General features: G+C 50.5%; 13 protein-coding genes across 13 annotated transcripts; 6 read left to right on the forward strand and 7 right to left on the reverse strand.

Moving 5' to 3' along the window:
* Positions 1-334: 334 nt before the first annotated feature.
* MMF1 (protein Mmf1p, mitochondrial) lies at positions 335-727 on the reverse strand (the record flags this gene model as incomplete). The annotated part of the gene is made up of 1 exon (XM_076683254.1): positions 335-727. One exon carries the CDS (start codon positions 725-727, stop codon positions 335-337), a length of 393 nt encoding a protein of 130 aa, XP_076542498.1.
* Positions 728-1,104: 377 nt separating this feature from the next.
* TRVA0_007S01970 (alpha/beta hydrolase) lies at positions 1,105-2,148 on the forward strand (the record flags this gene model as incomplete). The annotated part of the gene is made up of 1 exon (XM_076683255.1): positions 1,105-2,148. The coding sequence occupies one exon, from the start codon at positions 1,105-1,107 to the stop codon at positions 2,146-2,148; it is 1,044 nt and encodes a 347-aa protein (XP_076542499.1).
* Positions 2,149-3,635: 1,487 nt separating this feature from the next.
* TRVA0_007S01992 (magnesium transporter CorA family protein) lies at positions 3,636-6,062 on the forward strand (the record flags this gene model as incomplete). Its single annotated transcript, XM_076683256.1, has 1 exon — positions 3,636-6,062. The coding sequence occupies one exon, from the start codon at positions 3,636-3,638 to the stop codon at positions 6,060-6,062; it is 2,427 nt and encodes an 808-aa protein (XP_076542500.1).
* A 417-nt stretch (positions 6,063-6,479) lies between these two features.
* On the reverse strand, positions 6,480-7,865 carry ERG11 (sterol 14-demethylase; the record flags this gene model as incomplete). Its single annotated transcript, XM_076683257.1, has 1 exon — positions 6,480-7,865. The coding sequence occupies one exon, from the start codon at positions 7,863-7,865 to the stop codon at positions 6,480-6,482; it is 1,386 nt and encodes a 461-aa protein (XP_076542501.1).
* A 574-nt stretch (positions 7,866-8,439) lies between these two features.
* On the reverse strand, positions 8,440-9,798 carry RMT2 (protein-arginine N5-methyltransferase; the record flags this gene model as incomplete). Its single annotated transcript, XM_076683258.1, has 2 exons — positions 8,440-8,826; positions 9,028-9,798. The coding sequence occupies 2 exons, from the start codon at positions 9,796-9,798 to the stop codon at positions 8,440-8,442; spliced, it is 1,158 nt and encodes a 385-aa protein (XP_076542502.1).
* Positions 9,799-10,261: 463 nt separating this feature from the next.
* On the reverse strand, positions 10,262-11,860 carry GTB1 (Gtb1p; the record flags this gene model as incomplete). Its single annotated transcript, XM_076683259.1, has 1 exon — positions 10,262-11,860. The coding sequence occupies one exon, from the start codon at positions 11,858-11,860 to the stop codon at positions 10,262-10,264; it is 1,599 nt and encodes a 532-aa protein (XP_076542503.1).
* A 195-nt stretch (positions 11,861-12,055) lies between these two features.
* Positions 12,056-12,961, reverse strand: TRVA0_007S02080 (uncharacterized protein; the record flags this gene model as incomplete). Its single annotated transcript, XM_076683260.1, has 1 exon — positions 12,056-12,961. One exon carries the CDS (start codon positions 12,959-12,961, stop codon positions 12,056-12,058), a length of 906 nt encoding a protein of 301 aa, XP_076542504.1.
* Positions 12,962-13,674: 713 nt separating this feature from the next.
* Positions 13,675-15,189, reverse strand: TRVA0_007S02102 (ABC1 kinase family protein; the record flags this gene model as incomplete). Its single annotated transcript, XM_076683261.1, has 1 exon — positions 13,675-15,189. One exon carries the CDS (start codon positions 15,187-15,189, stop codon positions 13,675-13,677), a length of 1,515 nt encoding a protein of 504 aa, XP_076542505.1.
* A 208-nt stretch (positions 15,190-15,397) lies between these two features.
* Positions 15,398-15,634, forward strand: TRVA0_007S02124 (uncharacterized protein; the record flags this gene model as incomplete). The annotated part of the gene is made up of 1 exon (XM_076683262.1): positions 15,398-15,634. The coding sequence occupies one exon, from the start codon at positions 15,398-15,400 to the stop codon at positions 15,632-15,634; it is 237 nt and encodes a 78-aa protein (XP_076542506.1).
* A 1,855-nt stretch (positions 15,635-17,489) lies between these two features.
* TRVA0_007S02146 (eukaryotic translation initiation factor 3 subunit F) lies at positions 17,490-18,323 on the forward strand (the record flags this gene model as incomplete). Its single annotated transcript, XM_076683263.1, has 1 exon — positions 17,490-18,323. The coding sequence occupies one exon, from the start codon at positions 17,490-17,492 to the stop codon at positions 18,321-18,323; it is 834 nt and encodes a 277-aa protein (XP_076542507.1).
* Positions 18,324-18,770: 447 nt separating this feature from the next.
* Positions 18,771-20,675, reverse strand: TRVA0_007S02168 (uncharacterized protein; the record flags this gene model as incomplete). Its single annotated transcript, XM_076683264.1, has 1 exon — positions 18,771-20,675. One exon carries the CDS (start codon positions 20,673-20,675, stop codon positions 18,771-18,773), a length of 1,905 nt encoding a protein of 634 aa, XP_076542508.1.
* A 2,251-nt stretch (positions 20,676-22,926) lies between these two features.
* Positions 22,927-24,049, forward strand: TRVA0_007S02190 (NAD-dependent epimerase/dehydratase family protein; the record flags this gene model as incomplete). The annotated part of the gene is made up of 2 exons (XM_076683265.1): positions 22,927-22,934; positions 22,984-24,049. The coding sequence occupies 2 exons, from the start codon at positions 22,927-22,929 to the stop codon at positions 24,047-24,049; spliced, it is 1,074 nt and encodes a 357-aa protein (XP_076542509.1).
* Positions 24,050-24,716: 667 nt separating this feature from the next.
* TRVA0_007S02212 (uncharacterized protein) lies at positions 24,717-25,862 on the forward strand (the record flags this gene model as incomplete). The annotated part of the gene is made up of 1 exon (XM_076683266.1): positions 24,717-25,862. One exon carries the CDS (start codon positions 24,717-24,719, stop codon positions 25,860-25,862), a length of 1,146 nt encoding a protein of 381 aa, XP_076542510.1.
* Positions 25,863-25,956: the final 94 nt, after the last annotated feature.

Consider the following 25,956-nt stretch of genomic DNA (forward strand, 5'->3'; position numbering starts at 1 on the left):
CCTTGGGCTCCGCTGCGCGGAGATTTGAGCTGTAACAAGGTATTTGTTACACCATGTAACGGGGGTTTCGTAACAGGTTGGGAGTTTGTCACGAAGAGCTTGTAACGCTGTTACGGATTGCGGGGGGTCTGGGGGCTGGCCCTTAGCTACGGGAGCTCGAGGGCTGGCCCTCGAATACACCCTGTTACTAGTACTAATGCGGGAACCAGTCCCCCCAAACCCCCCTTGGGCTCCGCTGCGCGGAGGAATTGCAATTGACTCTGGAGCTACGGAAGCTCGAATAGGTTGGTGGTAGAAGTGGGTTTTCATTATAGTACATAAAAGGTAGATGCAATTAGTTAGGAACGATGGCGGACATTTCGATCTCGACGTCGGTGCCCAGAGGCAGCTGGTGAACAGCAACGCAGGTTCGCACTGGCTTAGGGTCTGGGAAGTACTGGCCGTAGATTTCGTTAACCGCGGCGAAGTTGGCCATGTCGGTGAGGAAGACGTTGACCTTGAGGGCGTGTTCCATGCCGGAGCCGGCGGCCTCGACCACGGCCTTGAGGTTCTCAAGAATCTGCCGGGTTCGGGCCTGGATGTCGCCCTCGACAAGCTGCATGGTCTTTGGGTCGGTACCAGTCTGGCCAGAGCAGTAGACAACACCATTGTGGATGATGGCCTGGGAAAGGACTGGAATTGGCTTTGGAGCGTTCTCGGTAAGAACAACCTGCTTGCTGGACGACATCTTTTTTTTTTCTATAAGTTTAACGGGATGACGAAAATAATCCATTATAGGGATCCATTTGGTATTTATACCAGCACCCGCAGCGGGAACCCCCTCCATTGCAACCCCCCGCCCTGTTGACGAAGTGGGATGAGGCTGAACTGATCGGGGTTTGGGTTGTGCCCCCGCTACCCCGCCCATGGCAACGGTTTTATCGGAGGGGGTCGTTCAGCCGTGCGTTACCCCACGTTATCCATCCCGCCCGGAGGGGGTTTGGACGCCAGGGCTGATACCGGGGGTTCTGCCGACAGGGGGAGGATCGATGGGATAGCAAGGAGTATATAAGTGATAAGATGTGTCGTCTGGAAGGGGACACCAGAAAAAGCATTCAGTTGATAATGACCGCCGATACTCAGATTCCACAGCCCCCCTACGCCGTCCACAAGTCTGTTGAGGCCCGACTGGACCCGGAGTACATCGAGTTCTTCAACAAGAACTTGGCTACCTCTAAGGGTACTAACCTTCTTTACACCCATATTGTGCCTCTGGACAAGGTCCGAGCTGGTGGGAATGTCATGCCGGGCCAGTCTCCGCTGCTGCCCATGGCCAAGACTTACGACATCGCGATCCCGCGAGACGTGACCGCTAAGGACGCTCCAACCGTGGCCGCTCGAGTGTTCGTGCCCCAGGGAGAGGCTCCAGAAGGCGGCTGGCCTTGCACCGTGTGGTTCCACGGTGGTGGCTGGGTTCTGGGCAACATCACGACTGAGAACTCCTTCTGCACGCACGTCGCTGAGTGGTCCCGGTGCATCGTCGTCTCGGTCGACTACCGACTGGCGCCAGAGGACGTTTTCCCAGCCGCCATTGATGACTCGTACGAGGCTCTTTTGTACGTTATGAAGCACGCCGGCGAACTGAACGTCAACCCGGCTAAGGTCGCCGTCGCTGGCTCCTCCGCCGGTGGTAACATCTCTGCTGTGCTCACCCACAAGTACGCTAGCGACGAGTCTCACAGCTACCCGCCGCTCGTGTTCCAGCTGTTGGTCGTGCCAGTGTGTGACAACACGGCGGATGTCGATACGCATCTGTCCTACAAGGAGTTCGAGCACGTTCCACAGTTGCCACGGGACAAGATGGTGTGGTACCGAAACCTGTATCTGCCAAACAAGGCTGACTGGACCAACCCAGAGGCCTCTCCGATCTTCTACCCGGCGGAGTCGTTCAAGAACGTTCCCAAGGCTATGGTGTGCTGCGGTGAGTGCGATGTGCTGCGAACTGAGGGCGAGCAGTACGCTGAGAAGCTCAAGGCGGCTGGCATTGACACCAACCTCGTCATCTACCCAGGCATGCCCCACCCAGTCATGGCCATGGACGACTGTCTGACTCAGGGCAAGCGACTCGTCAAGGAGGCCTGCGATGCCCTTCGAACCGCATTCTACTAAACTATTTATTACGGGTGTATGTATTATAGATAATTCATTTGTTACCATTGTATCTCACGCCACGGCAATTTGCACTAGTAGTGGACTGTATTCGAGGGCCAGCCCTCGAGCTCCCGTAGCTGGGGGCCAGCCCCCAGACCCCCGCAATCTGTAACAGCATTACAAACTTCCAACTTGTTACAAAGTTTCAGTACCAGCGTGCTACAAATTTCTCGTTACAGCTCAAATCTCGGCGTAGCAGAGCCCAAGGAGGGGGGGACCACTTATACCCGGGAGGTATGTGACTAGATGTATCCATTGCTGGAGCATTTTTATATCTGAGCAAGATACGCTTATAATCATATGTTAATATCATTCCAAACGCCCCATATGATATTATGAGTAGAATTCATGTCAATTGGACTTTGTAGGAAGTTGTTAAACCACGGTGAAGCAACCCCCGAGGGGATGGTTTGGACGCACAATGAACAACCGGGAAAGTTTGTAGGAGACGATAATATGCTAATTAAACTAATAGAATCTCGAATGGCGACTCCTTATGCTTCAATAATAATAATAATAATCTTGATTAATGCCCCCGATGGCGAAGGAAGTCAGTCTAAGTACCCAAGATTTTCTACCCTTGGTAACAATGCCTAAGTTGCCTCTCTGTGATTCAATTCTAACACCACTTAGAAGCTCCAATACATTGCCACGTTAGTTATGACAATGACTTGATTAGGATCTGTTGCCGATGGCCAAGGGAAGACTTATCAGATTTCTGATACCGGTACACTGTATACTGGTAGAGTGCCGTATAGTTTTCCAAATGACGGCGGGGGTCGATTTATTCTAACGAAATGAATAGTCATAGTCTACGGACATAAAAACTATCACAATATCATGATACTAATACCGCTATCTATAATTCTAACAATTCCTCGTAATCACCCCGCAAATATAGAAATAGTTTGTCTCATCTTATCAGATCGCCCTCCGCGCAATCCAATCATTGTCGATCACTCCACACCCCCGGCGCACAACGGCCCTAGCACAACTTCTATACACCTTTCTCTACTTGAACCTCTAACATAGCTTTTATATCTCTAACCGACTCGTTTGGATACCCAGGAAGTTTAACCAAGAAGATAGCCAGAAAAGACCAAGCAGTAATCTATACCCTTCATCACGTGACGCCAAGACGAATCAAGCAAAAAACCCATCCCAACAAACACAGGGCGGGTTCACTAGTTGATTCCACTCTAAATGGTGCGGTAATACTAGCAACCCCGGTCCATTTTATGAAGTTTTGATCGAACGAGTTGAGGCGATTGAATTTTAATTGATGCAAAATGCCACAGGACAATTCGCCTCCATCTCCTAAGCACATGGATCCGCCAATCGATCAAATGAGGCGGCGGAGAAGATCCAACACCTTCACCAATGCCTTTCCCTTGGAGTCCCATGGGCGTAGCTTCTCGGCAGGGGTTCCCACCAGACGCCCCTCCATGCCAGCAAGCCAACAGAACATGCCTCCGTCTCGGCACCAGAGCCAGATGTACTACCAGATCACTGGAGACGATGAGCTTGGCGTTATTGACGAAGACAGCCCAGAGGACTTTGCGCAACAGAGCGGCTCCGGGAGCCGCATGAGAGCGTCCTCCATTGAGACTGATGACGACACGCGGCCAGGCCTACCCATGCCCCATGGCCATCTTGCGTCCTCTGTGTCTCACCAGCACCCGTATGCGGCTCGATCGTATTCGCTAAGCAGAACTGGACGAGGCGAGGACGATTACAGCGACGAACCACTTATTTCATCCACTCAACCGGATTACAACTCAGTCAGTGGCGAAGCCAATGGACGCGATTCGTTTGCAGTCGACATTGATCCGCAATCCTCCTCGAATCACGACGGGTTCGAACCATTTTCCCAGCATGCAATTGAAGACGAGGACGGGCCCAAGTCGGAGCCCAGCTCGCGGCGAAGCTCAGATGCGTCGCTTCACGATGTCTGCTTCCCCATTGAATCTCCGCGCGAAACAGACTCGGTGGGACAGGGAGTCAAGATCTGGCCAGACCTTAACGTTCTTAACGAGTTCGCCGAGCAAGAAATGCGAGAGGCTGTGGATACAGATAACGCTATTGTCGACGACATGACGGGAGAAAGGGCAAACTCCCTGACGTCTCTGCGTCCTAGTGCTCAAAGAATTGACGAAACCGACGTAGAAGGACGGCTGAGGCCGGCCCACAGCATTATCCCGTGGATGCAGAGGTCTATGGGCGGCAAGCGGCAGGCGCCCAAGTATCCCCCGACGCACGCCATTGACGAAAAGTCTAAGCAGTACCGCTTCGCATACTTTCGGGAAGACCTGGACGCAACAATTCACTCTGTAAATATTTCTGGCCTGCTCCAGCCAGACCAAACGTTTGCCGACCTGTTCCCGCCGCGCATTTCCACCGAACGGTCGTCGGGCACTCCAAACAACCTCGATGACTACAACTGGGACCCCCGGGTGGGCCCCAGGGGCCAGACGCCGGTCGATTTTGGTATTGGCGCCGCCGGCGGCTCTACGAATGGAACCAGTTCGCCGACGTCGCAGAAACGACCGTCTTTGCACAAGCGGACGCTGACGCAGCAGATGCAGGCGCAACAACAGGCGGCGGTTCCGGAGCCGTCGCCTTTTTGGCTAAATGTTATGAACCCTACGGAAGAGGAAATGAGGGTACTTAGCAAGGCGTTTGGCATCCATCCACTGACGACGGAGGACATTATGCTCGGAGAGACGCGAGAAAAGGTCGAACTGTTCCGGAATTACTATTTTGTCTGCTTCAGGTCCATTGACACCAACTGGGAAAAGGAGAAGAGCAGGGAGCGAGAGCGCAGGTCAAAGAATTCCTCCTACAACAAACATAAGGGCCTCGCCGCCCAGCTTATCTACAAGTCTGGAGCCAACGGATACCAGGAGGTCCCAGCGAGCGATCCGTTGCTTCAGCAGAATCAGCAGCAGCGGAAGCGTCGCCAGGCGGGGGGCGAGAAAACCGACTCTGAAAAGCACACCAAGCATTCGCGGGTGCGCCGGGGGGAGCTTAAGCCGCTGAATATGTATATTATTGTTTTCCACGAGGGCGTCCTGACGTTCCACTTTGCCCCTACATCGCATCCAATCAACGTCCGGCGGCGAGCCCGGCTACTCAAGGACTACATCAGCGTCTCGTCTGACTGGATCTCATATGCCCTCATTGACGACGTCACAGATGCGTTTGCCCCTATGATTGAGGCAATTGAATTTGAGGTCAATTCAATTGAGGAAGCCATCCTCAAGATGAATTCCGGAAACAGTAGCAGCGAATCTGAGTCTAGCGACGAGGAGGACGAGCCGCACAATAGCGAGAAACCGACGACCACGTCGTCGTCCATCTCATCCATGGGTACAAAGCGGTGGAAGGAACAGGGTGACATGTTGCGGCGAGTCGGCGAGTGCCGCAAGCGCGTAATGTCTCTGCTGCGACTGCTGGGCTCCAAGGCCGACGTCATCAAAGGGTTTGCAAAGCGGTGCAACGAGCAGTGGGAAGTCGCCCCGCGTTCCGAAATTGGGCTTTATTTGGGCGACATTCAGGATCACATTGTCACCATGGTGCAGAGTCTCAACCACTATGAGAAGCTGCTTGCCCGGTCGCACTCCAACTATCTTGCTCAGATCAACATTGACATGACACGCGTGAACAACGATATGAACGATGTTCTTGGCCGTATTACAGTTCTTGGTACGATTGTGCTGCCGATGAATATTGTCACTGGCCTGTGGGGTATGAACGTGCTTGTACCAGGGCAGGATACCCCCAGTCTCTATTGGTTCTGGGCAATTACCTCTCTGCTTATGTTGTTTGCAGCCATATGCTTTGTTCTCGCGAGGAGGATTTATAAGATTTAGCTTGTACCATTATTAATGGACTATCCATTCACTCAACTACACTCCCCCAAGCCGCGCTCCGTGCGGCGTCTCTCTACCTGGGGGGCTGTATTCATTAACCATTCACTAATATACACTCCCCCAAACCACGCTCCATGCGGCGTCTCTCTACCTGGGGGGCCAGCCCCCCAGACCCCCCGTAGCTCCGCTTCGCGGAGGGCCTCTAGAGATGGCGTACTATCGAGGAAAGGGGGGTTTGGGGGGCTGGCCCCCCTACTAAGGGGTCTGGGGCAGAGCCCCAGGTGTATTGTTCATACGGGAGACTTCCATTTGGTAAAAAGCTTCTATTAAACCTGAATAATAAATATCCAAGCCAATATTATATAATTAATTCATCTAAAAGGGTTGTTGAGGCATTATATCGTAATTTTTTAAAGTCTAAGCCCGCTTGGCCCAGACAATCTCTGCAGGACCCTTTGGCAGAGTAACCATGGACTCGTAGTCGACGTCTGGCAGGCTCTTACCGGCCGGAAGAGTCCACTTGAATTCTCGTACAAAGGTGGAGATAAGAGTACCCAGTTGCACAAACGCAAACTGCTCACCAATACATCGATGTCGGCCACCACCAAATGGCAGGAATGGCGAGGTGGCACCCTTGGAAACGGCACCAAAGCCATAATCAACAGTTGGGTCAGCGCTAGACGCCTCATTGGCGGCCTGGCTCTTGTCAAACCATCGGTCCGGGTTCCACTCAGCGGCATTCTTAAAGTACGTATCGGACTGGTGGGTCATACCTGGGGAAACAAGCACATAATGGCCCTTTGGTACCACAAAGTTGGTTCCCGGGATAGGGAGGTCACGCATAACCTTTCGGAAGATGGAGTGGAGCGGAGCGTGGATTCGCAGCGTCTCCTTGATACAAGAATTGAGCAGGGTCAAATCCTGGAGATTTTCGTAAGCCAATGGGTTGATGTTGCCGTTCTCGTCTGTGCCGCAAACATCGACCTGCTCCTGGTACAGCCGCTCAAGCAGATCCGGCCGCGTGCCCAGGTGCAGCATGAGCCACGCAGAGGTAGAGGAAGAGGTGTGCTGGCCGCCCATGAGAATGCCAATGCACAGGTTGGCAATCTGCTGGTCCGTCATCTTGACACCGTCCTTGTAGGTCGAGTTCTTCATAATGGCATCGATCAAGTCCCGGTCCTGGATATCGTTGTCCCGTCGTCGTCGCGTGATAACCTCCATGTACTGGCCGGAAATCTCCTGCTGAGCCCGATCTCGGGCCTTGTAGTATGGCAATGGCAGGTTGGGGAAGACAAAGTTGAGTGGCCGGAAGCCCTTGTCAAGATCAGAGTACAGCTTAGAAGTTCGTCGCGTGAACTTGGCTCGGCACTCATCGCCCAAAAGAGTCCGCGAAGCAGTGTAGATAGTGATCTCCGGGTTGGTCTCGAGCAGATCAGTAGTTCCGAGCTTCTTCTCGTCGTTACCGCCCTGGAAGAACTGCGAGGACGAAACGTAGTCCTTGATCTCGGCAACAATCTTTGGCACATAAGTTCGGAAAGCGTCTCGAGTCAAAGCGCCCTTGGCGAACTTCTTCTGCTCCATAAGCCGGTGGTTCGGGCAATCGTAGACGACGCCCTCGCCAAACACAGGGGTGGTCAGGTGCTTATAGGCCTCCTCAGCAGAAACGTCGGCGAGCTTCGAGTTGAACACAAAGTCGTGGCCCTTTGGACCCACACACACAGTCATGACACGACCACACAGTACAAACGAAAAGTGGTCGCCGTACTTCTTACGGTTCGCCTCGAAGAAGTCGTATGGAGCCATGCCGTAAACGACAGATGATCCGACCCAGGGAACGAGGTGGAACACGAGCGGAACGCGGTTTGGCTTCAGAGGGAGTACCACAAGTTGGTACAGCACATTAAGTACAATAGCCCCGGTGAACAAGGTGCCGAGAACCAGAGGCACCGAGCAATATACGGGCATGGATCCCAGGTACTGCACCACGGGGCTCAATACCCCTGAGGCAAGCTGATTCGTTACACCCATCCTACAACTTTACTGGAATCGAAAACCGGACTGCTCAGAAAAGACTGGGAGACTGGAAACCTGGAGACTGGACAGGGATCAGGGATCTCTATATATACCGTCCAAGCAACTGTCGGATGATTGAAATTTCCGAGGAAAAAACCCACGTTGAATGAGCCCATTTTTCAAGAGGGGGGGAGTGCGCGGACCAATATGGTGGCTCAGCCGCACCCCCCTGGGTTGCATCACCATTTTATATCAAATACGATCGATACGATTGGAGGGTTCACGGCACGGGAAGTACGTAGGAAAGGCTGTTCCGGGATCTATTTTGGCGGGAAAGTACAGGAATTGTCTGGGGGGAAGAGGCTTAGGCCCCCAGGAAGCGGCAGATGGGCAGTATGTAGGTGGACAGGGTCCAGTAGGGTCTTCGGATGCCCGTCCAGTCAGGGGCTGATGATGCGGCTGCGGCTGAAGAGGACTCAATTGGCAGCTCCTCGTAGGTCACAGCCAGGCCGTATTCGGCGAGATCGACTTCGACGACTTGGCAGTATACATCGTAGCAGACCTGGCGGTCGGCGCCTAGGCCATTGAAAAAGGAGAAGGTGCCTTGGGGCTTTAGGAGGGCGACTACGTAGTCAAAGAAGTCGATCATATCTTGGTAATGCTCGGAGAAGGTATCGTAGTATATACCGTCCAGTTGGATGCCGTCTGCAATGAGCTGTGGAATGCTATCTTGCCATCGCCCTTCGAGAACCTATTACGATTAGTTAGTTTTTAAACCACTTCGTTAAGGGTGACCAACCATAAATTGGCCTCCCTGAAAAAGTGACCCAAATAAAATGGACCTCCTTGCTAAAAGGTGACGCAAACGGACCAACCATGTGTGTCCATTTGGGTCACCTTTTTAGGACGGTTGGCCTGTTTGGCATAAGTGGGCCAATATTAATGTACTTACGACGACTCCTGGCTTATCGTACCACCCGTCTTGTCTTAGTTTCTTAAGAACGTCGGGATGAGCCTCACAGATGTAATGCTGGCGTGGCGCATGGGCCTGGAGGAATGTGTCAATAATGCCCATGCCGAATCCGACGTTAAGCACCGCCAGCTGCGTCTCGTCCTCTGCCGACTCGACCATAATCTCAGCTGACCGCTTCATAATTGGCGTCTCCCAGTCCATCATGACGCCATCCTTGCCCTCTTTAGTGGTCAAGTTGCCGCCACTGTACTCGAGATCGCTCGCGAGATAGGCCTCCTGATCGCCTGCGGCGTCCCCCTTGAGCTCGTCATTGTCCACGACATCAACTTCCTCGGTCATACGCCGCAGGAACACTTCAGATCGTACCCCCGCAGCCACAATACGGTCGTATATCTCGCTTGGCACCTTGCGCCGCAGGGCAATGCACCCAGGCGTCTCGTTATTGTCGTCGAGCATCATCCAATTGGCGCCGTATTCCAGCAGTACGTCCACCATAGCCCTCGCGACTTCAACAGCCTTGGCATCCTTCACTTCGACGCTTGCGCAGATGAGATGGAGTGGGGTGCTGCCAGTGCTGCTCTCGGCTACTTCCTGCTCTCCGTTTGTCTCAACGCTTACCTCGAGATCTTTGGTCGTAACCGTCGCCGGCACCTCCTTCAAGCACTCACGCAGGCCCTTTACGTAGGTCTCCTCGTTTAGTGGCTCGATTTCAAACCGAGCGTATTTGAATACCTCCTCCATCTTGCTCATTATCGTGGTATTATACGGTCAAAAGTTTTAATTTTTCACCCGATATCCAGCCGTATCCCGGTATCGTGCAATCTTCTTGATGTGCGAGAACTCGCTTTAGTGATCTTAATCTTTGATTAACCGGTACAATATTATTATTTTTTTACTTTAATTAGAATAACAATGATTAGATTATGATACTACCGATAGTAATGAATGACTACAGTGGGTTGGGTTTTATATGGCGAGTTGTGGGCTGAGGAATCTTCCACAAATAGAGATAGTAGCATTGTACTGACACTGATCATCAAATTGAGTACGTTTTCTACCAAATCAACCTGATCCACTGAGACATGAAGGTGTGTAATTATCCCATGGATCAAGATGCTAGTTGGTCAAAGTCATTGAAAAACGTGTAAATAGTTGGTCAAATCATTAGAGGATGGGTCCCCATATACACAGTAGAAACATATGCAAATATCGATTACAAATCCCCGTGTACAATTCGAGGCTGCGACTCGGACTCTGGATCTGACATCGGATCTGGGTTCTGGCAGGCAGCCGGGCTCGTCATCTTGAAGAAATACTCGCATTTCTCTGGCTCCGATACACTCAGAATCTCGTTCTTGGACCCGCATCGCACGTCTATGACCGATCGCCGAATAGGACCGTTCCAGCACCGCGCACCCCGCTCGTAATGCATCTGAAGAGTACCATCCGCATTGATTTCGACGTTATCATACGACCCCAGATTAGAGTACTGGCCATTGCCCGATTGAGTTGACCCGCCATAGAAACACACTTCGTAGTCGTACTCGCCAATGTGGTTCTTTACACAAACATTCTTGAGACCTCGTAGAACGTCATCATTGCCGTAGTTTGTGGCAAGGTCTTTCTTGATAGCATTGATACGGTCACTGAGAGTCGAAATTTCATTCTCAGTATTCTCAACACGTCGTCGAATCGAAGTCACTTCTTCTGACTCGTCGCTAGCAGGTTTTCCTGATCCACTCTTTCGAGTAGTGGACCGCTTGTACAAACCCCACTTCTCCAATTGTTCCGCAGCAGAGTCCAGCAGCAACGGAATCTGGTTGAATGGCTGCGGCAACCCGGAGAGGTAATCACTGTAAGATGGGCACTCACAGGCGTCGTTGTTGCTGTTGCTACTAGCAGAAGGACGATAAGCCTCGAGTCGTGTAATAAGCTGCTTGAGCTGATCAGCTGATCCCTGAATCTCGCTGAAGCTATCCTGGCGCTTCTTAATGTCGTCCCACGACCGGATAGCCTCTTTTACAGCCGGGTCGTTGAAATTCGGGTTGTACCCGACCTTGAGTCGCTCGAACGTCTCAGAAACATCATTGTACTGATTCACAAGCACATTTACCAGCTCTACACCTTTCTCATTCCGCTCGGCAAGTGCAAGAAGCTCCGTGGCAATCTCAGCAATCTCGGGTGGAGTGTCTAGCTGGTCTGCCGAGATGCCCATCTTAAGCTTCCGGGCCCGGTCCTCCTCAATTGCCGTTTCCAGATTGACCTTATCCTGTTCTAGAGTTGCTCTTTTGTTCGACAATTCGCTTTCTTTTTCCTTGAGCTCCTTCTGCAGCCCGTTAATGTCCTGCTTAGCCTTGGCGACAATCTTCTCCCGCTCCTTGAGACCTTCGGTGAGCTGGCGCACCCGCTCATAACGGTCCTTCTCGTACGCCTCATGAATCTCCTTGCACCGGTCCGGACACAGGCTGGGGTCGAGCCCTGCCTCGTCGCTGCCATCGCAGCAAACGTCATAGTCGCACACACCATCATTGACTCGCGACGACGGGATGTACGCTGGGATGTGGCCCTTGTTGGCACAATAGAACAAATTTCCAGGGCATGCAGCGGTTCCCGGTTCGTCGCTACCATCTGGACAGTCGCAGTAGTCATCGTTCACCTGGTCAAACGACAGCTTTATCTCGGGGTGTGTCAAGCACGCCCACTGGCCCGCCTTATCTGGTACGTACAGATGCTCTTTTTCTGGTGGAACGCCTCTAATCGCGGCAGCAATGGGCACAATGCCCGCAGCAGCAGCCACTACTGACAGTTTCATTGGATTTCGTTTGCTCTCTCCCCCGGTTCGTGCCTGTTTAGACGTGTCAACGTGTTTGATATTTCATCCACATTTATTCCTTGTTAATTGATGCAATGTTGTTGAGCCGCACAGAACGAGGCATTAAAAGATCTTCTACATTATTTATTATTATTGGAATTAAAAAATCTTTTAAAATGAATATAAGGTAGGTAGTTATTTATGGGTATTCAGGTGCTGCTTGGCGACCTCTTCTACAGTCTGCCACTTGAACAGATTCGAATTGACATAGCTGTTGTCAGTGTGGCCTGAAAAATTAGCAGGTCGCGAGTCTTCCACAATAAACGCAGTAAGGACTTTGGTAAATTCGTTCCAGCCCGGCTTTTCCTGGCTCATGGCCTTACGTGCTTCTTCAAGGACCTTCTGGGCAGTGGTCGTTTTCACGCTGAGCTTCTTGCCTGAATACTTCTCGTAGATAGCCACAAATTGATCAACAGTGACAGTGTCGCTGGCAATTTTGATGATATCGGGAATTGATTCAAATGGTTGTTGTCCGGCCAGCGATAGCAGCGAATATGCCACATCTCGGTAGGACGTAAAACTAATAAGGTAACTTCCGTCGTCAATGCGTGTATACGTCTGCGCCGAAGAGTCGACATTAACCACGTACATGTTCTCCAGTGTCCATTCCGTGAAGAACGAGACTTTCAATTTTACCGTTTTGATCCCTCTGGCCCGGGCGTCCTCAATTGGCGCGCGGTTGTGTGCAAAGGAGGAGCTGAACTCGCTTGCATCAGTGTCCGAGCCATATCCAGTCGGGAAGTACAGCTTTACTCCTGCTTCTTCCATTGCAATGTTCAAGTTGAATTGCGGCACAAACGAAGACGAGGCATTGATGAGCACGTCAATTCCCGTCAACGCCTCTACAAGGCTGGCTTTGTCGTTTAGGTCGGCCTCGAAGTACTTGATCTTGTCGGAGTCAGTAAACTTTGACTTGTCTCGTGTAATTGCGTGAACAGGGAACGAAAAACAGCCGTCGAATAGCTCGATAACACCGCTCAGAAGGTGGGATCCCAGCGCGCCATTGAGTCCAATTACAGCCAGTGTTGGTCTTCCACTCATTGCAACTTTCTTGGTTGTTTTTTTCGAATATACTCTTTTGTTTCGAGAAGAATTGGCCGGATTTATATTAATTAAACTCATTGATCTGTCGCTGGTCTGTTCCTGACATTATCTCCGCGTCGGCTCCCCGGTCCGATATCCCCGTCCGCCGCCTTCAGATTGTACAGTATTCAATAGCCGAAATATTTAGAATCTGGCCACGTATTTCGGTGAGCTACTTACGGTAGTCTGCCATCAATTGCTCTATATGTAAGGTGATCAAGGAATTGAAGTGAACCATAACATTGATCCAAAGAATGGATGTATAGGTAAACTTGGCACTATGACTGTTACCAGCAATTGATCTAGAGAATATTCTTTTTGCCTGTTGTAATGCAATAATATATGACTGGTACGGAGAGAGAACAATGCCGGTCCCTGGTTTGTAATACGAACAGATATGCCAAATGGCGCATATTCAGCCGCACCATGCGGCGCACATCCTGCCTACGCCTAGTATTTCGACCGCCTACCGTTCTACCCGTAATACCAAATAATATATAAAAAATTAACCGTATCAATTGGATGATTTATGTTAATTAAAAAAAATTGCTAAACATTACCAATGGTGTTAATGAAAAGTATATATTGAACGGGTGATATGTATAATAATTGGCCACATTTGGTGTTTAAGATAAGTGACGATGTATCTCATGCTACAAATACAAAATAAATTACTCCACGAGCTCGGAATCTGGGTCGACAGACGTGTATCCCATCTCCTCCATTCTCTCCTCTAGGATGTCTTCGACTCCCTTTGACCTTCCACCAAGCAAGAACTGCTTCAATCTAATCAGGAAGAATGCAACGTCAGACACAAGCATAATGAGCCAGAAAGTGACGGAACTCTGCACCGCCGAAAGACGAGCCATAACGCCCCTTGGCGGGTTCATCATCTTCCACGCGCGAGAGGACTCTGTTGCCAAAATCTTCAGCCGGTTGACGGGGGACCCGTACATCCTGTTAAGGCCCTGAATGATGCGGATCGTCCTACCCAAAAAGATAAGCTCGAGCGGGATGCGCGTAGTGTCCTGCAAAAAGGACCTAAACTGCTCTCGCGCCTGCTGGTGGACCTCAAACTCCTCATGGGCGTTGAAAGTATCCGTATTCGACTCGCCCTGCTTAGAGGAGGATGAATTATATCTACGCATCATGGTCGCCGTCGCAAGCATCTCACCGTTGCCGAACCCCCACTTGGCCGCAATCTCCTTGAGCTGCTCGGTGTTTCCAGTAAACATGGAGTCCCAGAACCGGCAGTAGTCCTGGCGGAACTCGTCCGTCTCAGTAATGTACAGGCCGTGGTCGATCAAAACAACCTGCTGGCGGCCATTGTGCTTACGAATGAAGATATTACCCGGGTGAGGGTCGCAGTGTACAATGCCCCAGTCAAAGATCTGACGTCCATACAGCTTCATGATCTGGGTCATGGCCTTCTGCACGTTATACCCCTCAAACAACACAGCCTTCTTCTTATTCAGCGTAATGCCATCAATCCACTCCGAAACAATGACACGCCCCGTGCTCAACTGGTCATAGACCCAGGGCACGTAAATGTCTCGGCTCAATTCGCGGTCGCACTCGACCTTGGCCTTCATGGCGTTGGAGTTGGCAACCTCAATGCAGAAGTCAATTTCTCGCGTCAATCGGTCGGCTACGTGCTCAGCAATAAAATAAATCGGGATCTTGAACAGAAATCGGTCGTATATGTACATGAGCGACTTGTAGGCCAGCAGATCCCAGTAGACCTGCTTGCTGATGTCGGCATGCTGCACCTTGACAGCGACGATCTCGCCGGTCTTAAGCCGCGCCTGGTGAACCTGAGCAATTGAAGCGGAAGCAACAGCGTGGTGATCAATATACTCAAAGTACTGGTCCGGCGGCTCCCCGAGCTCGGCCGTTAGCAGCTGCTCGACCTTGGCCCAAGTGTCCTGCGGAGCCGAGTCAAACAGCTTGGCGAGCTTCTCCTGGTACACCTGGGGCAGCACTCCGGCCTGGATCGCCACCGCCTGGCCCATCTTGATGTAAAGGCCCTTATTGGTGATCATGAGGCGGTAGATACGGTCGGCTGACCGCTCGTGGAGCGCCTCAATGTCGCGCCCTTCCTTGAAGTTGAGCTTGTAGTCGAGCCCGACAAACGCCAGGTCGTAGACGCATCTTAGCGATCGCGCAAACGCCGACGCGTTGAACATGCGGTCGTAACTGTACAGCGCCAGGCCTACGCCACCGGCGATAACGAGCCTTCTGGGCCATTTGCTCCTCGCCGCACGGTTTCGCGGCAGAGTGCCGGGGTTAATTGCGGCAGCCGACTGGAACTGCGACCGTGTCCGCACAGAACCACTAAAAAAGTGCCTCAATGGCACCGCCCGTGGTCGTATCATCGTCTTGTCGTCCCTTTCAATGGCAGGTCTTCTCTCTCTCTCCTCGACGCCACCTTTAGTGAGGGGGGAAGCATTGCAGGAATCGGCGCGGCTACCGGCATGCCGGTCGTCGGGCTCCCTTTGTCTGCATTTTGATTACCGTGCGGCTCCGTGGTGGTCGCTTCTCCATCTGCAGCTATTACCGGTATTATTTGATATCTTATATGTTCAGGCGATGGGGAAGTTATTCTGTTTAGATATGGCGGATTGGGTTTGATATATCTGGGTCTGGGCGGTCGATATATGTAGGTAGAAGACTTTCATTTCATTTTAGTGCATTTGAGTACTCCTTGCTTAGTGGACTTATCTGGTTCATCGTTTTAATTTGGTGACCAGAAGTCGGGGTCAACCAGTGAACCAACGAGCCTAATTGTTGAGAATGTGGCTAGCGGAGCTACAGGGGGGTTTGGGGGTACTGGTCCCCCCAATTACACGTACAGGGGTGTATATTCGAGGGCCAGCCCTCGAGCTCCCAAACCCCCGTAACTGCGTAACAAATTCTTGGTACAGCAAATTCCCAACCTGTAACAAATTCCTGTGTTAGACCCCCCAATTACAATTACACCAAGGGTAGTATATTGAATGTGGAATTGACCCTACCATGGGCCAGTAGTTTATCAAACACGTATTGTAGTATCGTCGTACCAGGTAATGACGGTGTAGCGCCGGTATGTGAATGTACTGGTACAACAAAAACAGATGTACGTACGTGAATAGATATGGTAAAGTTAGATAGTTACTGGGAAAAAAATACAGTATGTTATATTAAAAAAATACAAATATTGTAAAAAAAAAAACTAATGTTCAGGGCAAATGGGGCCTCCAATGCCAGGGACAATGGTTACAAAGGTTAGTATTGTCATAAGAAAAAGACACCGTAGTTCAATCAACCGGACCATGATATGCTTCCTTCGTTAGCACGCCTGGTATAAACCCCAGGGTAGTATGTATGGGAGGTGTGGAATTTAAAAACACTCAGATCATCAACAAAGACTCTGGTATTTACGTGCTCGACATGCTTCCGGTAAAAGTCGCATTCGATATGGTTCAACATGGCGGCCCCGAAGAGCCGCGAGGAAAGAAAGAAAATTGCAAAGGGGGGATTCGACCTCTATTTATAATTTTTTCTCAGTCCATGTTGTGGCTAGATGTGACCTGTTATAAAGTTCACTCGCTGTTAATAAAGTTGTGATCAAAACAGGGGCTGTCATTGCGATACCAGGTACCAACAGGCTAATCATACGTTAAATATATTGTTAACTGCCCATAAATATACCGAAATGTACCAATTCTCCTGTCAATTGGTCTTTTAAACTGAGGCATAGTGTAATGTGCAATGGGATTGACGGAATACCTATCACCAAATAACTACCACTGTACCGGTAATCACATGCTTTTAAAGGTATGCTTTCCAATATCCACTCATGCTATTTAATCCTCAGCCATTGGTTCGTGTACCACATTGTGCATAGGGACCCGGTAGCCCTACTACTGGTAGTGTCTTTACAATCGAACAGTAGAACTGTGGGAATCCTGTCACAAGAGCTGTTATACTTCTTTCAAATCGTCGTAACCAAATACCAGATGCATTATCAAGAAGATAGTAAGTAGCGTTTTAAAAGTATCTCGAGAAGTTCCATACTCTGAATGTATACTATTGCGTAGCTGGTAAGATCTATCGCACATGTTCCCGTCGTAACCATGCACCAAATAACCACACAACCAATTACAATTCAAGGCAGCTACTTCCTAATATCTCAACTAATACACAATAGACTACGTGGTAATCACAAATAAACCACCAATCGCCCAAAAATCACCCCCATAAGCAGCCAGTTAAGTACCCATACCACCCATTTTTGACGAGGTTAAGTTAATTCGTTATAGTTAAGTTGTGTTGGAGAGAGGTGTTGGAATTTCAACGACACGCGGCTTTGGGAAGATCGAAATTTTTCAGCATCGAACTCTGCCGAACCATAATAAAACCCAGGCTGATAAAAATGGAGTCGAATTTGCATATTCCACGTCCTGCGGGCACCACGAGCTCGGGCATCCCCACCGTGTCGCCACCTATGAACGTCGTCGTCCAGGCCCAGGCCCTGTTCCAGGTGCTGGACCACGCGCTGCGCAACGTCGAGGGCCAGGAGCGAGTGTTTGGCACCCTGCTGGGCGTGCGATCCGAAGACGGCCAGGAGATCGAGGTGCGAAGCGCCTACGCTGTGCCACACAACGAGGCCGGCGACGAGATCCACGTTGGCTACGAATACAACCGAAGCATGTACGCGCTGCACCGCAAGTCCCATCCAAAAGAGGTCATTTTGGGCTGGTTCTCGACCTCGTCAGAGCTGAACAACTACTCGGCGCTGATGCACGACCTGTACTCGCAGGCGGATGGCGGCACTTACCCGTACCCGGCGATCCACCTCACTGTGCAGACGGGCAACGCGCTGTCCGACATTAGCGTCCAGACTTACATTTCGTCGCCGGTCGGCGTCAACGACAAGGTCAACGGCAATTGCCTGTTTGTGCCGGTTCCAAACGAGGTGCGATACTCCGAGGCCGAGAAGCTGGGCCTTGACGCCATCAACCAGGCCAAGGAGCGGGAGGACCGATCTGTAGAGCTTATCAGCGACATGAAGGCGCTTGAGCAGTCGATAGGCGAGGTCATGGACATGCTTGAGCGAGTCTACTCGTACGTGGGCCAGGTTATCGAGGGTACTGAGAAGGGCTCCACGGCGCTGGGCAAGTACCTGCTCAAGAGCCTGTCCGTTGTCCCATCTGTGTCTTCGGACCGACTTGAAAAGATGTTCAACTCGCACTTCCAGGACGTTCTCATGGTCATTTACCTCTCAAACACCGTCAAGACCCAGCTTCAGCTCTCCAGCAGACTCACCCCATTGGTCTAATCGTATTTATAGAGTAATATATCCCTCTCAAGCGACCATTGTACCTCTACCCTGACCCGTTTAACGTTTGCAGTACTACAGCCGTGAATGCTGTCTGAGCCGCAATGTATGCGGCTTATCTTTCCCGGGCAGTGGAGTGTATTCGAGGGCCAGCCCTCGAGCTCCCGTAAATGGGGGCTCTGCCCGCAAACCCCCGTCAGATCAACCAGATCTCCGCGCAGCGGAGCCCAAGGGGGGTTTGGGGGGACTGGTCCCCCCATTCCATCAAGAAGAGTACTATTCGAGGGCCAGCCCTCGAGCTCCCGTAGTTGGGGGCTCTGCCCCCAGACCCCCCGTAATGTAGAGCCTAGTCAAGGAGACATGGTTGCGTGAATTGGTTAACTTTTTCAATGCTTCTATCCGAATACATATGTTAATAATACCAGGTAATAATAAAAAATAAATATTTTAAGAAAGTTCGGCAAACAGAGGGCTAAGCTCAATGTCGAGGAAATGGTCGTTAGGGTAATCCGGCTCCACGAAGAGGATATCTTCAATAGGCTCGTGAGAAGACGCCTTCTTGCGCGATGGGTGCTTCTTATGACGCTTCATCTTGCGATTGACCGACTTGACGGGCGTAATGACCGCCTCGCGGTGGTGCGACCCCCGCTTGGACTTGTGTCCACCACTAGAAGACATTCGCCGCTGCGCATAGTGGTTGGACGGGGTGATGATGCCTCGGTTTCGGAATGCAGAAAGCGGAACCGTAGTCGCCTTGATGTAGGACCCGCCTGGCGTCGCCTCTACCTCATCGTCAAGCTCATCGGTATAGATAAACTCGTCTAAAGCAATCTCGCTCGCCTCAGAGTCTGTAGAGGTCTGCGACCAGTTCCGCTTGCGGTTGCGCTTCTTAAACGACAGCTGCTCCGAAGACCGCGTGAAGTAGTCCTCGTTCTCTGATTCCGTAGCAGCCGGAGGCGACAGCGTACGGGTCGTCAATCCGTCAATAATACCAATAGGCCGCTCATTGGAGGTAACCCAGCTAGCCAGAATCGGTGGCCGCGACGAATGGCTCGCCGACGAGAGAATTTCCGTAGCACGCTGAATAGGCTTCCGCTGGCCCGGAGGAGGCAAGTTCGTATCTTCGTCGGTTTCATCGTCAGTAGCGTCCTCGTCCAGTCGTGGGTCTGAGCTTGCAGCCCCAATTGATGCCGTGTCGTCCATTTCATCGCCGCTCTCACCCGAGCTGAAGAAGTAGGACCATAGATACGAATCGTCATCCTCTTCGTCGGAATGTGCCTTTTTCGCGTGACCACGCCCCACTGGCTTGTGCATAACAGTCGGCTCAAAGAAGTCGTCTTCAAAGTAGTGTTCTTCGGACTCGTCCTCATCGTCGGAAGAATCGTCATACCGCGGGATTTCAAACGCAGGAGAGGGCGAGTGGAGCAATTCTGTCGGATCAAGGTCCTCTACAATGGCCTGTTCTTCCTGCTGCTCGAGTCTAGACTCATCGAGATCCTCTTCGTCATCGTCAACGTTAATTGAGTCCTCCTCAATAACGTCTTCGTCTTCGTCGACGTCAATTTCCTCGTCTTCGTCTTCCTCGATGGAGTGCAACAGCTTCATGAGCTCGTCTTCTTCAAAGTCCTCGTCTTCCTCGTTGTCTGTGACCACTGCGCTGTCGGTCGCATGCTTACCGTTCCGTGGGAACGCGATGCGGTCGTCAAAATCGCCGTGGTTTACCACGGATTCGCGTCTCGTTTTGGAGGCTACGCCATTGGACGAAGAGGTCGAGTCCGTCTCCGAGCTCGATTCCTTTGGCTGTGGCTTTGGTTGGTCGTTCTGCTGCCCCTGCTGTTCCTGCTGCTTCTTCTTTCGGATCGACGACAGGTCCAGGCGCTTAGGAATCACCAGCTTCTGCGGTGGAGCAAGCTTTTTCTTCTGTTTCGCGGTAGATGAGTTACTGGTTGATGGTACCGGAGTCTGTGACCGCGACCGAACGACGGGCCCTTTCTTTATCAAGTACTCGTCGGAAGACAAGTCCGAATCGGTTTCGTCTTCATCATCTTCGTCTTCGTCGTCATCTTCTTCATCATCATCAAAGGAATATCCCTTTTTAAAATCAGGCATGCTCTTTTTCTTGCTGGCTTTTTGGGGTTTTTTGAGTACTAGAGACGGAGAACTGGTCACAGTGTCCTCAGAGTCAAACCCGTCATCCTCATCATCCTCGTCTTCATCTTCGTCGTCGTTATCCAGATCCACCTCTGACGATGTGTCCGAATCTTCATAGAGAGTGCTACTTTTGGTCCGGTTCTTGAAATACTCTAAGCTTTTTCCGGCGGCCTGTCGTTTGGCCTTGGTAGATTTCATCATCGTTAATTCGTTGGTGCTCGTTCTTTTGTGTTACTCGTCTGTTAATCGTATTACTTTTCGTCCCTCTTATCTCTCTCCTTTTTTTTGTTTCTTGTGTTCAGCTAACTCGCTCAACCGGTCGTAAGTAGCCTTTAAATTGCTTTAAAGGCTGAATGCGCGCATCTTTTCTCCGCGTCTTCCAAGGATTTTCCTGCTTATCAGGTAGCTCATATAAATCGATACTGAAAAGTATATGGGGTAGTTCGCAGGGTGTAGTAACAAGCTACGGTGATGAAATAGAAAGGGGGTTTATCGTGGGTTGAAAAATTTACGAGGAGATAAGTGCCGTTGAATGGATTTGTCTCAAAAAAAAAGGGTAAAAAAAGATCAAGAAAAGTTAAGGCAAATCGGCCCAAAGCGAAAAGCAAAAAAACCAATAAGCCTCTTCCGAAACCACTATCTCGGGATTTTTTAGAGCCGATTATGATATAATATGATTAATTGTATGAAATACGCGTTCTATGTACGGATTATTGACGATACTTCCGGTATTGGCATGTGCAATTACAGAATAGAGTTTTTTTTGTGCTCTTCGCACGCTATATCACTATTTGTACGATTTCAAGATAAGCCTCAGTTCGCTCTAGTCAGTGACCCCCCACCTAGCTATCCAACGCTACGCAATGCGCCGCTGCAGAATGCGACTTTGCTCTCTTCACAACGGCTTCCATTGGCCGAGGAGGCCGAAAAATTTCACGTAACTTAACTCTACTTAATTAAGCTCGGCAATCTCACACACAGGTCAAGATTTGCGCCCGCAATAGGCACACCTTCAAAAGCCTCACCACGAATTCATGGCGATCTTCTTCAAATTGTGGAGAACTCTATTCCTTCGCTGACGTGTAGAGTGTACAGCAGTAGTTAATGCCTTTGTCATGTGGTGGTATGCGCTGACGCGGAATTCAGCTGAAATGGTGTGGAGGTCTCAGGCCACCTACCTCCATGGCAATGCAGCAGTACCGTTCCCAACTTGCCACCAGATGCGCGATAATTACGCAACTGCCACATTACCTGTACTCTGTTGTTGATGTACAATATTCAAGGACATAGAGTTACAAAGTAACAGCTAATGCCGGCTATACATGGTAATAAAGTACATTGTAGGTTAACTAAGTATTATTAGTAAGCAATTCTAATTGCCGGTTTGTTGCTACCAATTGTAAATTCTCTTTGCTTACTGGGCATTTTTTGTTTACTTGCGTGCGGCTTCAGTCGCATTTGCCTTTCACTTGACTCCTTTACCAATGGCTTGTTATGCCATAACTTAATTCACCCCTTAATGTACCACTAGTTTACTGAGTAAACTATACACTATGCTAGAAGCATTGCCGTAGTATACTTATTCGAAGGCCAGGCCTCGAGCTCCCGTGGCTCCGCTTCGCGGAGGACATACGCGTGCTCAATTGAGCTCATTATTTACTTTCTAAATATCTCCGCGAAGCGGAGCCCCAGGGGGGTTGGGGGACTGGTCCCCCAATTACACATGGTAGAGAAGGGGTATTCGAGGGCCAGCCCTCGAGCTCCCGTGGCTCCGCTTCGCGGAGAATGCACACATGCTCAATTGAGCTCATTGTTTGCTTTCGGAGTAAATATCTCCGCGAAGCGGAGCCCCAGGGGGGTTTGGGGGGACTGGTCCCCCCATTGCCATTGCTACCTAAGTACGAGCTCGGGAATCTATTTGTAATTGTTACAAGTATCCCCGTATTCGGTTGCGTCAATAGTAAGGTAAAGTCTGCCGAGACTGTTAAGCTAATGTACTAAAAATAATGAAATGAATACACTTGACGCCGACCTGACACAGTTATACGACCCGGGGATACCGGACTGAATTCTCCCGCCAATTGTTCCGGACCTTTTCGCTGCCCACCGTACTAAACACAATGAAATGAATAATGACCAGATAAGTTGTGACTTCAATAGCCATACTAAGTCCCATATTTCAATTGGAACCAACGTAGAAAATAACTATCAAATTCTTCTAATCCTTGCTAAAAAATACTTCGTAAAAATACAAAATACGGTTCAGTTCGGATAAACCCCCATCCTTCCAACGCTTTTTACCCCCTCCACCCCACGCTATGCTGGTGGGAGACGGCCACCACTTCCCCGGGAGGGCTGTCTTTGTATCGGCGTATTTCACCGGAAAAAAAACTGGATTTTCACTCCTTCCCTCCTCCCATTTGTACTAACTAGAATTGATAGACAATAAACGATGGCTGAGTATGTGAACATTGTGGCTATACTGAGATAAAATAGCTAATGTTGGCAGTAAGGAGTACGTGTTGGTTACTGGTGGTGCCGGATACATTGGGTCCCACACCGTGGTGACGCTTATTGAGGCGGGACGAAACGTAGTAATCCTCGACAACCTGTCTAACTCGTCGTACGAGGCGGTCAAGCGGATCGAGAAGATCACGGGAACGCTTCCGGAGTTTGTCGAGGCCGACCTGCGAAACGTCGAGGACATGCGAGTCGCGTTTAAGAAGTACAAGATCACCTCTGTTCTCCACTTTGCTGGCCTCAAGGCGGTCGGCGAGTCGACCCAGATCCCTCTCGAGTACTACTCGCAGAATGTGGCCGGTACTATCAACCTCATCAAGGTCATGGAGGAGTTTGGCGTCAGCACATTTGTCTTCTCCTCCTCGGCAACTGTGTACGGTGATGCCACGAAGTACGAGAACATGATTCCAATCCCAGAGGAGTGTCCTACGGGCCCACTGTCGCCTTATGGCAACACCAAGCTCTTCATTGAGCAGATTTTGCGTGACTACGCCAAGGCTAACAAGCAATGGCACGTGGCGCTTTTGCGATACTTCAACCCAATGGGCGCCCATCCGTCTGGTGTTATGGGCGAGGACCCATTGGGCATTCCAAACAACTTGCTGCCATTTTTGGCTCAGGTCGCAATTGGCCGACGCGAGAAGCTTATGGTCTTTGGCAACGACTACCCATCGCGAGACGGCACGCCGATTCGTGATTACGTCCACGTAGTTGACTTGGCCGAGGGCCACCTGGCTGCTCTTGCTAAGCTCGAGGAAGTCCAGAAGGAGCGACAGAACCCGACTGTTGGCTACTGCCGAGAGTGGAACCTGGGTACCGGCCATGGTTCTACTGTGTTTGAGGTCATTAAGGAGTTCAGTGCTGCTGTGGGCCGAGACTTGCCATACGAGGTTGCTCCTCGACGAGACGGTGATGTGTTGGACCTCACTGCCAAGCCAAATCGTGCAAACAGTGAGCTTAAGTGGAAGACTAAGCTTACCATGCAGCAGGCTTGCGAGGATCTGTGGCGGTGGACCCAGCAAAACCCATATGGTTATCAGAAGAAGCCGGAGTAAATCGTTTTTGGTATATTTATAAAAGCACACTACATAATCTTCTAGGTATACAGCATACAGGCTTTCGATGCACAACTAATCTTCGATCTTCCAATATACAGCTAATCTTCCAGTACACAGCTAATCTTCCAATATACACAGTATTCAAGTAACGTTAATCATCTAATACACGACTAATACAACTAATCTTCTAACACACAACTAGGCGTGATATATCTAAAGGCCACTCCCTCCCAGGATGAAGATCTCTCTTGTCAATTGTCAAACTCTTGTTGTCTCCATGTATTCAATACGTCTGTTTCGTTGTTCTCGTTGTTCTCATTCGGGTAGCGCACTTGTTCGAGGGGGGGTCGGGGGGATTAGAGTCTTCGTTTTGTACGCAAGAGGGAGTGACCATTAGACACACCCGGCCTAACGAGTACTAATTGGTGAAGCATTTTTCAGGGGGGGGGAGAGGCAAATATCTCCCTTTTATACCAGTTGGTCAAGTGTACCAGGCTTGGGAACAAAGGAGTTACCGTTTAGGAAACCGACGCGATAATCTCCTGTCCCGACGCGCGCCAAATTTGTCAGCGCGTCACGGACGTGTTAATTACCTGCCTAACTTGGAACCGCGCGTCTATAATTTGTTGAACGCTCTCATCTTGATGTTTACCTGCGTGGCAAAATGGCAGACTTGAGCACAGAGGAGAAGCTGAAGCAGTTAAGGAAGGTAGCCAAAGATGCAGATGAGGAGGTTCTGCTCGATATATTGACGGCATGTAACGGTAGCGTAGATCTGGCAAAGCAGCTGCTGGCTGGAGAAGAAGATAAACAGAGTAAAAAGAAGGAATGTCCCGGATACCAAAGCACGCTGAAGCGGTTTATAACCGACGCTGCTGGAAATAGTGCAAATCTTAAGAAACCAAAGACAGATCAAAAGGGAACGGTCGTCCACTTGTATGATGAGAACCAGATCAGGGACCTGCTGCCCTGTACTTTCCACAGAAATATATTCCCAAAGGATCTCGCAGACAGCCTCTTAGAGTACCTTCTGGAGGATTCGAAGACCTGGAGGCAGCGGGCGTTTACCATGTTCGAGAGGGAAGTAGCATCGCACCACACAGCGTGTCTGTATTCGGACCCCAAGAAACTGGACGACAATAAGACGGCCACCTACAATGGCGTCGTCCTCCGGGACGTGCGAATCTTCAACGACTTAATGACCAGGGCCCGGGATATTATCGAGGACGTAGTTAACACTGAGGTTGACAAAAGGGGCCGCACAGAGTATCAACCGCCGAGTCGGTGGACGAGCGACACTGCGCTGTGCAACCGGTACGAGAATGGCCGCGAGTCAGTCGGATACCACTCAGATCAAATGACCAACATTGGTCCTCACGCAATCATTGCCAGTATCAGTCTCGGAGCCACACGAGAGTTCCGCCTCAAGCATCGCCATGACCGCGATTCGACTACTTTTTCGGTCCATCTCCCGCACAATTCACTTATCATCATGCACGCTACGTGCCAGGAGCTGTACAAGCACAGCATAGTGCCGGTCACCTATCCACTGGCCCCTCACAGCATTTCCGGCACTACGCGGCTAAATATCACTTACCGGTGGTACCGTCGAGAATTTCGCACAGAGGTGGTGCCCAAATGTGATTGCGGGATACCAATGATCCTGCGCACTACCATAGCGAGAGGCGATGACAAGAAGGACTTCAAGTACATTTGGCAGTGCGGCGGCGAGCTTTCGGGCATGAAAGGCTGCGGCAAGGTGACCTACCCAAAGTTTACGCAATACCATCATCGGAATACTTTTGCGTAGACCAAAATTCTGCATTGGACATTTTTATGCATGAAACAAACCCGTTGGGCGATCAAATGGTATAAGCCAAACTTCGCTCTGGATATCAATCCAT

This window comes from Trichomonascus vanleenenianus, assembly GCF_965637985.1.
Source record: "Trichomonascus vanleenenianus strain CLIB 3782 genome assembly, contig: TRVA0_007S, whole genome shotgun sequence".
Taxonomy (NCBI): Eukaryota; Fungi; Ascomycota; class Dipodascomycetes; order Dipodascales; family Trichomonascaceae; genus Blastobotrys; species Blastobotrys vanleenenianus.